The sequence below is a fragment of the Balaenoptera physalus genome (genome assembly GCF_965194825.1).
Source record: "Balaenoptera physalus genome assembly, chromosome: 10".
NCBI classification, from domain to species: domain Eukaryota; kingdom Metazoa; phylum Chordata; class Mammalia; order Artiodactyla; family Balaenopteridae; genus Balaenoptera; species Balaenoptera physalus.
In genome coordinates, this window is record NC_138889.1 from 48,950,892 (window position 1) to 48,963,911 (window position 13,020).

Below are 13,020 nucleotides of genomic sequence, written 5' to 3' on the forward strand. Positions count from 1 at the left end.
CAAGAACTGTATTGAACAACATATTCCCTAACCAAACAAACTTTTTGGCCAGCCCAATATTTGCAAGACTGAAAAATATATGTGGAAATATTTCTCCTCCCTGGACCATGATAAACAATAAGCAAAAAAAAAAAAAAAAAAATCTCTAGCTGTGACGGTGGACAGTAAATCAGTTCTATTAAATATGTACATATGTAAAAGTTTACCTGCTTTTTCTCTCAATTAGAATGGCCACATAAGAAGCTGGTAAAGCGGCACCAAAGCCGGGACTCCATGAGTAGAATTTTCCAAGTATCTTCCTGAAATTGGAATTGGGAATGATTATATGAAATTTCTAGTTGGTCATTTCAGTTATTACACATAGAAGTTCCCCTTTTCAGTTCACCCTCTAACTAAATGTCCCACAGCACCTCAAATTCAGCATGTCCAAAACCAAACTCATTATCTTTCTCCCCTATCTCCATGAACCTGTTCTTTCCCCTCTCTTTTCCTAGGTTAATGATATCAACAACTACTTACCCACCTACGTGTGACACTTTGAGACATCCTTGGCTTCTCCTTCTTCCTTATCCCATACATGAAATCATCCCCTTAAATACTTCCATGTACAATTTATCTCTCAAATTCCTCTCCAACCTACTGCCCTTGCCTCAGTTATGTCCCTCACCATCTCTTCTTCAGGCTACTACAATAGCAAACTAATAGGTATCTCTCCTTCCAATAATTTAATCTGTTATATTCATTCAGACAGTCCCTGGATCCAACACTGTTTACTCTGCAAACCTTCTATGTTCTCAGTTTCCTATCTACCAAACGGGAATAAATGTATTACCTATCTCACAGGGTTGTTATGATGGCTACATGAGATATTCCCCAGCACCATGCATGACACATAGGAAGTATGCAGAAAATGTTAGCTATTCTTACTATTATTATTATTGTTATCACTACTACTATTTTTTCATTATGGCTCTTTTTTTATTGAAGTATAGCTGATTTACAATGTTGTGTTAGTTTCAGGTATATAGCAAAGAGATTCAGTTATATATAAGTTTTTTTTTTCCAGATTCTTTTCCCTTATAGGCTATTACAAAATATTGAGTATAGTTCCCTGTGCTACACAGTAGGTCCTTGTTGGTTATCTATTTTATATATAGTAGTGTGTGTATGTTAATCCAAACTCCTAATTTACCCCCCGCCCTTCCCCTTTGGTAACCATAAATTTGTTTTCTATGTCTGTGGGTCTATTTCTGTTTTATATATAGGTTCATCAGTATCATTTTTTTTCAACTATTACTATTTTTTAACACATGATAGATATTCAAAAAATGTCTCTCCTTCTTTCCTTCTACAACCCTGGGTAGGTTTTTTCTTACATCGCTTACTAAAGTATTTTACATTTTTTAGTTATATGTGTATATAAAATTTTTCATTTACTAGAATATATCCCTTGGAAGAAAGAATCTGCATAGTGTCTCACAATTTATAAACGCCATTAGCTGCTTGGGTTTTTAAAGAGAAAAAAAAAAGAAATCTGGAGATATTAGGAAGATTCTTTTTTCCTTTCAAAGACAATTTGTTCCTAAGAAAGGGAGAAACAAAAAATTATAAGAAATTATCTGAACAAAGTTGGTCAACTGCTAAATGATGTATTATAGGAAAAAACATATCCTATGTACGTACAGATAAAGATAAAAAATCAGATGAAATTTTCTTTTTAACTGAAGCTTAGCTTTAAAAAAATTAGAACACCTACATATATTATAACATGGGTATTTCTGCAATGGACATCAGAAACTTTCTGCCTGAGAAAACTTCAGGTGATTCTTCCTCCAACATAAAATACACAAAGGACTTAACAAGTTACTGAATATAAACATTAAAGGAAAATAATTGAGTGAGTCAGTTATAGGAGGAACACAGATGTTACCTTATTATAAGTATTTTATGTCTCCACAACTTAACCAAAAGCTTCATAGAACATAAATATGCTGCAAGACCAATTTATTATTATTGCAATTTTTAAAACCTAATTATCTTATAACTCAATTTTTAGAGTTTTAACAAGTATTAGAAACTTTCCAGAGACTACACGGTAAAGAGTTTCTTATACAGATTTTTCAGGTCAATTTAAAGGCATGACTTATTCAATAGTATAAACTTTATCAATTACTAAAAGTTTATAAATATTAATGTTCTTAAGGCAAAAATCTATAGAAGACTTTTGGAAATTATATTTCTTTTTTTTTTTTAGAAAAGGATAAAATTATTATTCAATTTATTATTCCCTATATACAAAAAACTAGTTTGGTAAAACATTAAAAGCTTCACTTTTAGACTGAGAATGATTCATAGCTCCCCATAATTCCCACTTCTAGTTCACACTGTACTGGAGATCTTAGCAAGTACAATAATGCAAGAAAAATAAATACAAGGTATAAGAATTCAGAAAGGAAGAAATATTGTCCTTATTAAGTTATGAGCAATTTTTGTTCCTTATTAGTCATGAAATTAATACACATCAGTGAATACATGCCAATCCCAATCTCCCAATTCAACACACCACCACCCCCACCACCCCTCCGCCGCTTTCCCCCCTTGGTGTCCATACATTTGTTCTCTACATCTATGCCTAAATTTCTGCCCTGCAAACCGGCTCATCTGTACCATTTTTCTAACTTCCACACATATGCGTTAATATACGATATTTGTTTTTCTCTTTCTGATTTACTTCACTTGGTATGACAGACTCTAGATCCATCCACGTCTCAACAAATGACCCAATTTCGTTCCTTTTTATGGCTGAGTAATATTCCATTGTATATATGTACCACATCTTCCTTATCCATTCGTCTGTCGATGGGCATTTAGGTTGTTTCCATGACCTGGCTACTGTAAATAGTGCTGCAATGAACATTGGGGTGCATGTGTCTTTTGGAATTATGGTTTTCTCTGGGTATATGCCCAGTAGTGGGATTGCTGGGTCATATGGTAATTCTGTTTTTAGGTTTTTAAGGAACCTCCATACTGTTCTCCATGGTGGCTGTATCAATTTACATTCCCACCAACAGTGCAAGAGGGTTCCTTTTCTCCACACCCTCTCCAGCATTTGTTGTTTGTAAATTTTCTGATGATGCCCATTCTAACTGGTGTGAGGTGATACCTCATTGTAGTTTTGATTTGCATTTCTCTAATAATTAGTGATGTTGAGCAGCTTTTCATGTGCTTCTTGACCATCTGTATGTCTTCTTTGGAGAAATGTCTACTTAGGTCTTCTGCCCATTTATGGATTGGGTTGATTTTTTTTTAATATTGACCTGCATGAGCTGTTTATATATTTTGGAGATTAATCCTTTCTCCGTTGATTCATTTGCAAATATTTTCTCCCATTCTGAGGAGTGTCTTTTCGTCTTGTTTATGGTTTCCTTTGCTGGGCAAAAGCTTTGAAGTTTCATTAGGTCCCATTTGTTTATTTTTGTTTTTATTTCCATTACTCTAAGAGGTGGGTCAAAAAAGATCTTGCTGTGATTTACATCAAAGAGTGTTCTTCCTATGTTTTCCTCTAAGAGTTTTATACTGTCCGCTCTTACATTTAGTTCTCTAATCCATTTTGAGTTTATTTTTGTGTATGGTGTTAGGGACTCTTCTAATTTCATTCTTTTACATGTAGCTGTCCAGTTTTCCCAGCACCACTTATTGAAGAGACTGTCTTTTCTCCATTGTATATCCTTGCCTCCTTTGTCATAGATTAGTTGACCATAGGTGCATGGGTTTATCTCTGGGCTTTCTATCTTGTTCCATTGATCTATGTTTCTGTTTTTGTGCCAGTACCATATTGTCTTGATTACTGTAGCTTTGTAGTATAGTCTGAAGTCAGGGAGTCTGATTCCTCCAGCTCCGTTTTTTCCCCTCAAGACTGCTTTGGCTATTCAGGGTCTTTTGTGTCTCCATACAAATTTTAAGATTTTTTATTCTAGTTTCGTACAAAATGCCATTGGTAATTTGATAGGGATTGTATTGAATCTGTAGATTGCTTTGGGTAGTATAGTCATTTTCACAATATTGATTCTTCCCATACAAAAACATGGTATATCTCTCCATCTGTTGGTATCATCTTTAATTTCTTTCATCAGTGTCTTATAGTTTTCTGCATACAGGTCTTTTGTCTCTTTTGTCTCCCTAGGTAGGTTTCTTCCTAGGTAGGTATTTTGTTCTTTTTGTTGCAATGGTAAATGGGAGTGTTTCCTTAATTTCTCTTTCAGATTTTTCATCATTAGTGTATAGGAATGCAAGAAATTTCTGTGCATTAGTTTTGTGTCCTGCAATTTTACCAAATTCATTGAGTAGCTCTAGTAGTTTTCTGGTGGCATCTTTAGGATTGTCTATGTATAGTATCATGTCATCTGCAAACAGTGACAATTTTACTTCTTCTTTTCCAATTTGGATTCCTTTTATTTCTTTTTCTTCTCTGACTGCCGTGGCTAGGACTTCCAAAACTATGTTGAATAACAGTGGTGAGAGTGGACATCCTTCTCTTGTTCCTGATCTTAGAGGAAATGCTGTCAGTTTTTCACCATTGAGAATGATGTTTCCTCTGGGTTTGGGGTATATGGCCTTTATTACATTGAGGTACGTTCCCTCTATGCCCACTTTCTGGAGAGTTTTATCATAAATGGGTGTTGAATTTTGTCAAAAGCTTTTTCTGCATCTATTGAGATGATCATATGGTTTTTATCCTTCAATTTGTTAATATGGTGTATCACATTGATTGATTTGCGTATACTGAAGAATCCTTGCATCCCCGGGATAAATCCCACTTGATCATGGTGTATGATCCTTTTAATGTGTTGTTGGATTCTGTTTGCTAGTATTTTGTTGAGGATTTTTGCATCTATATTCATCAGTGATATTGGTCCCTAATTTTCTTTTTTGGTAGTATCTTTGTCTGGTTTTGGTATCAGGGTGATGGTGGCCTCATAGAATGAGTTTGGGAGCATTCCTTCCTCTGCAATTTTTTGGAAGAGTTTGAGAAGAATGGGTGTTAGCTCTTCTCTAAATGTTTGATAGAATTCATCTGTGAAGCAATCTGGTCCTGTACTTTTGTTTTTTGGAAGATTTTTAATCACAGTTTCAATTTCATTACTTGTGATTGGTCTGTTCATATTTTCTATTTCTTCCTGGTTCAGTCTTGGAAGGTTATACCTGCCTAAGAATTTGTCCATTTCTTTCAGGTTGTCCATTATATCGGCATACTGTTGCTTGTAGTAGTCTCTTAGGATGCTTTGTATTTCTGCAGTGTCTGTTGTAACTTCTCCCTTTTCACTTCTAATTTTATTGATTTGAGTCCTCTCCCTCTTTTTCTTGATGAGTCTGGCTAATGGTTATCAATTTTGTTTATCTTCTCAAAGAACCAGCTTTTAGTTTTATTGATCTTTGCTATTGTTTTCTTTGTTTCTATTTCATTTATTTCCACTCTGATCTTTATGATTTCTTTCCTTTGCTAACTTTGGGTTTTGTTTCTTCTTCTTTCTCTAGGTTCCTTTAGGTGTAAGCTTAGATTGCTTATTTGAGATTTTTCTTCTTTCTTGAGGTAGGCTTGTATAGCTATAAACTTCCCTCTTAGAACTGCTTTTGCTGCATCCCATAGGTTTTGGACCATCGTGTTTTCATTGTCATTTGTCTCTAGGTATTTTTTGATTTCCTCTTTGATTTCTTCAGTGATCTCTTGGTTATTTAGTAACGTACTGTTTAGCCTCCATGTGTTTGTGTTTTTTATGGTTTTTTCCCTGTAATTCATTTCTAATCTCATAGCATTGTGGTCAGAAAAGATGTTTGACATGATTTCTATTTTCTTAAATTTACTGAGGCTTGATTTGTGACCCAAGATGTGATCTATCTTGGAGAATGTTCCATGTGCACTTGAGAAGAAAGTGTAATCTGCTGTTTTGGGATGGAATGTCGTATAAATATCAATTAAATCTATCTGGTCTATTGTGTCATTTAAAGCTTCTGTTTCCTTATTTATTTTCATTTTGGATGATTTGTCCGTTGGTGTAAGTGAGGTGTTAAAGTCCCCACTATTATTGTGTTACTGTCAATTTCCTCTTTTAGAGCTGTTAGCAGTTGCCTTATGTATTGAGGTGCTCCTATGTTGGGTGCATATATATTTATAATTGTTGTATCTTCTTCTTGGATTGATCCCTTGATCATTATGTAGTGTCCTTCCTTGTCTCTTGTAACATTCTTTAAAGTCTTTTATCTGATATGAGTATTGCTCTTCCAGATTTCTTTTGATTTCCATTTGCATGGAATAGCTTTTTCTATCCCTTCACTTTCAGTCTGTATGTGTCCCTAGGTCTGACGTGGGTCTCTTGTAGACAGCATATATATGGGTCTTGTTTTTGTATCCATTCAGTGAGCCTGTGTCTTTTGGTTGGAGCATTTAATCCATTCAAGTTTAAGGTAATTATTGGTATGTATGTTCCTATTACCATTTTCTTAATTGTTCTGCATTTGTTTTTGTAGGTCCTTTTCTTCTCTTGTGTTTCCCACTTAGAGAAGTTCCTTTAGCATTTGTTGTAGAGCTGTTTTGCTGGTGCTGAGTTCTCTTAGCTTTTGCTTGTCTGTAAAGCTTTTGATTTCTCCATTGAATCTGAATGAGATCCTTGCCGGGTAGAGGAATCTTGGTTGTAGGTTCTTCCCTTTCATCACTTTATCATGCCACTCTCTTCTGGCTTGTAGCGTTTCTGCTAAGAAATCAGCTGTTAACCTTATGGGAGTTCCTTTGTATGTTATTTGTCGTTTTTCCCTTGCTGCTTTTGATAATTTTTCTTTGTCTTTAATTTTTGCCACTTTGATTACTAGGTGTCTCGGTGTGTTTCTCCTTGGGTTTATCCTGTATGGGACTCTCTGCACTTCCTGGACTGGGGTGGCTGTTTCCTTTCCCATGTTAGGGAAGTTTTCGACTATAATCTCTTCAAATATTTTCTCTGGTCCTTTCTCTCTCTCTTCTCCTTCTGGGACCCCTATAATGAGAATGTTGTTGCATTTAATGTTGTCCCAGAGGTCTCTTAGGCTGTCTTCATTTCTTTTCATTCTTTTTTCTTTATTCTGTTCCACAGCAGTGAATTCCACCTTTCTGTCTTCCAGGTCACTTATCCGTTCTTCTGCCTCAGTTATTCTGCTATTGATTCCTTCTAGTGTAGTCTTCATTTCAGTTATTGTATTGTTCATCTCTCTTTGTTTGTTCTTTAATTCTTCTAAATCTTTGTTAAACATTTCTTGCATCTTCTCAATCTTTGCCTCCATTCTTTTTCCAAGGTCCTGGATCATCTTCACTATCATTATTCTGAATTCTTTTCCTGGAAGGTTGCCTATCTTCACTTCATTTAGTTTTTTCCTGGGGTTTTATCTTGTTCCTTCATCTGGTACATAGCCCTCTGCCTTTTCATCTTGTCTATCTTTCTTTGAATGTGGTTTTTGTTCCACAGGCTGCAGGATTGTAGTTCTTCTTGCTTCTGCTGTCTGCCCTCTGGTGGATGAGGCTATCTAAGAGGTTTGTGCAAGTTTCCTGATGGGAGGGACTGGTGGTGGGTAGAGCTGACTGTTGCTCTGGTGGGCAGAGCTCAGTAAAACTTTAATCCGTTTGACTGCTGATGGGTGGGGCTGGGCACCCTTCATGTTGGTTGTTTGGCCTGAGGCAACCCAACACTGGAGCCTACCTGGGCTCTTTGGTGGGGCTAATGGCAGACTCTGGGAGGGCTCACACCAAGGAGTACTTCCCAGAACTTCCGCTGCCAGTGTCCTTGTCCCCCCAGTGAGACACAGCCACCGCCCGCCTCTGCTGGAGACCCTCCAACACTACCAGGTAGGTCTGGTTCAGTCTCCTATGGGGTCACTGCTCCTTCCCCTGGGTCCCAATGTGCACACTACTTTGTGTGTGCCCTCCAAGATTGGAGTCTCTGTTTCCCCCAGTCCTGTCGAAGTCCTGCAATCAAATCCCACTAGCCTTCAAAGTCTGATTCTCTAGGAATTCCTCCTACTGTTGCCAGACCCCCAGGTTGGGAAGCCTGACGTGGGGCTCAGAACCTTCACTCCAGTGGGTGGACTTCTGTGGTACAAGGGTTCTCCAGTCTGTGAGTCACCCACCCAGCAGTTATGGGATTTGATTTTACTGTGATTGCACCCCTCCTACCGTCTCATTGTGGCTTCTCATTTGTCTTTGGATGTGGGGTATCTTTTTTGGTGAGTTCCAGTGTCTTCCTGTCAATGATTGTCCAGCAGCTAGTTGTGATTCTGGTGTTCTTGCAAGCGGAAATTATATTTCTAATTGCAGTTAAAATTTACCTGCAGAATTATTTTGGGTAATACTAACTGGGTAACATTAATAGTAATATAATGTGAAGTTAGTATTTTAACCTGACAAATTAAATAAACTAGTTTGGGTTTCAACAATGTGTGGGGGAAAAAATAAAAAGTAAATATCTAATAAACATGCTAAGTATATCATAACACTAAAAACTGAATTCTAACTGCATGTATATTGTATGAAGCATGTGACACAGATAATGCACTGCATCAGGACCAAAAGTTTCATCAGTAGGATATACCAGAAATTTTACAGATAAACACGAGCATTTTATAGTCCTTTTGAAGTCCATTTACTGCATTTGGACCTAACAAATATCATGGACAGTTGCTTTGAATTCCTAATCTATGAAACTGAAAAGTTAAGAAATTCTCATTAACAAGTCAGTAAATATAGTGGGCCTCAGAAAATGTATGATACATTAAAGCACTTTTGCTATATAATCACAGCAATAATTTGAAGTTTATATTACATTTTTAGGCCAAGAGGCCCACAACTCCTGGTTTTACAAGCATTCTTTGAGATAAATAAATGTCATTTCACAGAGAGAAAAAAATACACAAGCAGTGACCTGCACAACATTTATATAAACATCTGTTTGTTTCAGTTTCAACAAAGGCATTTGTATTAACTACCAATTGTGATTATGTGTACCAACCTTAAAATGCAAAAGAAAGCCATAAACAAGGCCCCATTAGCAGTCAGAAATGAAGCAGATTGTAGGATCTCAGGGAGCAGTTTGTGTAAATAATAATCTAATTTTCGTTTCCGGAGAATTGCTGCAATCTGGAAAAAAAAGAAAAAAAAAAGGCTCTTTTGTTTAATATAACCAACTTTTCCCACTTAAGTTAGTTCTTATGTGGAAGATCCTGAAATAATAGCATGTATTTAAAAATTAAAGTAAAAACTCTGGTATTTTACTGGCTCCTCTATGAAAATTCAATTTCTGGGACAGAAGACCCTTTAATTTATTGAAAGTATAATGGATAAAATAAACACCTAGAAATTATAACATGGATCATATGATAAATAACCGCCAAACATTGAGATAAATATTTATAATGCCTTAAAAAGTTTTAAACTGGGGCTTCCCTGGTGGCACAGTGGTTAAGAATCTGCCTGCCAATTCAGGGTACACAGGTTCGAGCCCTGGTCCAGGAAGATCCCACATGCCGCGGGGCAACTAAGCCCATGCGCCACAACTACTGAGCCTGCACTCTAGAGCCTGTGAGCCACAACTACTGAAGCCCACATGCCACAACTACTGAGGCCCACGTGCCTGGAGCCCGTGCTCCGCAACAAGAGAAGCCACCACAGTGAGAAGCCCGCGCATGGCAAGGAAGAGTAGCCCCTGCTCGCAGCAACTAGACAAAGCCCACACACAGCAACAAAGATGCAACGCAGCCAAAAATAAATAAATGAAATTTTAAAAAAAAAGTTTTAAACTGAAAAATAAAATATATGTTTAAATGGAAAAAATAAAGTACAATCAAATAGAAATTGAATGCTAAAACAAAACTACATTACAGATACTATCAGCCTGGATATTAGAAAACTTCAATGATAAAAACCAGAGAAATTCATTCATTCAGTTTCACTGAGAAGGGGATATGAGCTAGATTAGGAACAACAGTATAATTCTCACAGGTCACCAGGAAGAAATGCTTTTCTATCATGATGAAACAATATATCAAAGGAACAAAAGTTAAGGGGACAGAATTAGGGAATGAGGGAGGGAATGTAAGAAAGGGCAAGACTGACTTGAGAAAAGGAAGACCAGAGAACTCTGCATTCACTTTTCACCATTCTAGACATAACAGCTTCCCTATCGTCAGGGATCAACAAATCTAATGGCCTCGTCTCAGTTCTTTTCTTATTCTACCCCTTAAAAGCCTCTGATAATTTCCTACTTCATTCAATTAAACAAACTGTTATTAAGAATTATGCCATACACAGGAAAAACAACAATGAATAAGATCTAATCCTTGCCTTCAAGGAACATAAAAACTTAATAGGGAAGTAGACATATAAACAATAAACTACAGTAAGGCAGTGTGGTAAATGCTATACTAGAAGAAGAAGAAACTGCTACAGAAATACATATTAGGGAATAACCAGAAAGGAGATGGGACTGGACAGGTAATAATGCCTGGAAGATGGATCTTGACAAATAGGTAAAACGTTGACAAAAGAGAAGTTTCTATGGTTTCTGTGACTTCATTGTTTTCATTCTCCCATTATATCTCTAAGTGCTACTCCTTTGTTAGCATTTCTTCCTCAGATCTCTACTCATTCTATATACAATCTCTCCCACAGCATCATCTATCATGTCAAAGTAGGAATTCCAATATAACCCCTTCTATTTTTTTTTTTTTTTTTAATTTTTGGCTGCATTGGGTCTTTGTTGCTGCACACAGGCTTTCTCTAGTTGCAGCGAGCGGGGGCTACTCTTCGTTGTGGTGCGCAGGCTTCTCATTGCGGAGACTTCTCGTCGCGGAGCACAGGCTCTACGTGCACAGGCTTCAGTAGTTGCAGCACATGGGCTCAGCAGTTGCGGCACGTGGGCCCTAGAGCACACAGGCTTCAGTAGTTGTGGGCTCAGTAGTTGTTGCTCACGGGCTCTAGAGCACAGGCTCAGTAGTTGTGGCACACAGGCTTAGCTGCTCCGTGGCATGTGGCATCTTCCCAGGCCAGGGATCAAACCCATGTCTCCTGGATTGGCAGGAAGATTCTTAACCACTGCACCACCAGGGAAGTCCCTTCCCTAAATTCTTAATGCATACTTCAAATGTCTATTGGACATGTCAATAAAGACATACCACAGACATCAAAAAAAAAGCATGTCCAAAGCAGAACTTATTATACTTCCCAAAAATGCTTTTATTTCTGAGTTTCTAACCTCAAGTAATAGTACCACATCCACCCAATTACTTAGGAACAAAATGTTGGTGTCATTTCAATTACTCCCTGGATCCTCAACCATCTCCTCAGTTCTAATGATCTCCTAGGATCTTCAGGTTTTAGAATGTAATGTCTCTTTCATTTTAGACTCAACAATGGGCAGAATATGGTACTCTGTTATATATTCAAGTAGTCACAGAAAAAAATCCCCTCTGTTCCTGGAAAGGAAAAAACAAAACTGTCCCTATTTGCAGATAACCTGATTGTCTACACAGAAATTCCCAAGCAAGTTACATGCAGACACACACACACCTCCTAGAACTCATAATGCAGTTTAGCAAAGGCAAAGGATAAAAGATAAACATACAAAAGTTATTTGTATTTCTATATTAAAAAAATGAATACATGGACACCAAAATTTAAAATACAATAGCATTTATAACTCCTCAAAAAATGAAATACTTAAGGGAAAATCTACAACAGTTGTATAGGACTTGTATACTGAAAGATACACAATGCTGATGGAAGAAATCAAAGAACAGATTAATATATGTTCATAGATAGGAAGACTCAACATGGTAAAGATGTCAATTTTCCCCCAAGGCAATATACAGGTTTAACACAATTTCTATTACGATTCCAGAAAAGGTTTTGTAGATGTGGACAAGATTATACTGAAATTTATATAGAAAAGCAAAGGAACTATAAGAGCTAAAAGAACTTTGAAAAAGTGAATAAAATGGGAGGAATGAGCCTACCCAATTTGAAGACATTATATAGCTACAGCAATCAGGTTTTGTGATATTGGCAAAAGGATAGACAAATACATTAATGAAATAGAATAGAGAACCTAGATATAGATCCACACAAATATATCCAACTGATTTTTGACAAGGTACAATGGCAATTCCATAGAGGAAAAATAGCTATTTCAACAAATGGTGCTGGAGCAAATAGACATCCACAGGCAAAAAAAAAAAAAAAAATTAACCTCAGCCAAAGTCTCACAGTTTATACACACTTTATACAAAAATTAATTCTAAATGTATCAGAGACATAAATCTAAAACATAAAACTACAAAACTTTTAGGGGAAAAAAAAATCAGGGAAAATCTTAGGGATCTAAGGCTAGGCAAAAGCGCAATTCATAAAAGGAAAAATTATAAATTACACTTCAGAATTAAAACTTTTTCTCTGTGAAAGACCTTTTGAGAATAAAAACCCTAGCTACAGAATGGGAGAAAATACTTGTAAACTACACAGCCAGCAAACGACTAGTATCTAGACTATAGAAGGAAATCTCAAAACTCAACAGTAAAAAACAATCCAATTAGAAAATACAAATGATATGAACAGATATTTCACCGAAGAGAATATGCAAATGGAAGATAAGCATATTAGCCATTAAGGAAAAGCAAATTAAAACCACAATGAGCTATCACCATAGAACCATCAGAATGATCAAATTTAAAAATACTGGAAACACCAAATGCTGACAAGGATGCAGAGAAACTGGATCTCTCATGCACTTGTTGGGGGGAATGTGAAATGGCAAAAGCATTCTTAAAAAGTTTGACAGTTCCTATAAAAACTAAACAAGCAACTATCATATGACCCAGCAATTGCAGTCCTGAATGTTTATCCTAGAAAAATGAAAACGTATGTTCACCCAAAATTTGTGCACAAATGTTTATAGCAGCTTTGTTTGTAATAGTCAATAAATGGAAACAACTCCTATGTCCTTTAAGAGA

General features: G+C 36.5%; 1 protein-coding gene across 4 annotated transcripts in view; it reads right to left on the bottom strand.

Annotated features, from left to right (window-relative positions):
* Positions 1-13,020, bottom strand: part of TMEM135 (transmembrane protein 135) — a 251,260-nt gene that overhangs the window by 206,712 nt on the left and 31,528 nt on the right. For 3 of the 4 annotated variants that reach the window (XM_082410211.1, XM_082410212.1, XM_082410213.1), the window contains exons 2-3: positions 9,027-9,154; positions 207-299 (exon numbers count right to left, since the gene is read on the bottom strand). In XM_082410211.1, the coding sequence (XP_082266337.1) occupies positions 207-299; positions 9,027-9,154 (221 nt within the window). Of the gene's footprint in view, positions 1-206; positions 300-9,026; positions 9,155-13,020 lie in introns of those variants that run through there. The other variant, XM_082410215.1, reaches the window with a different exon arrangement.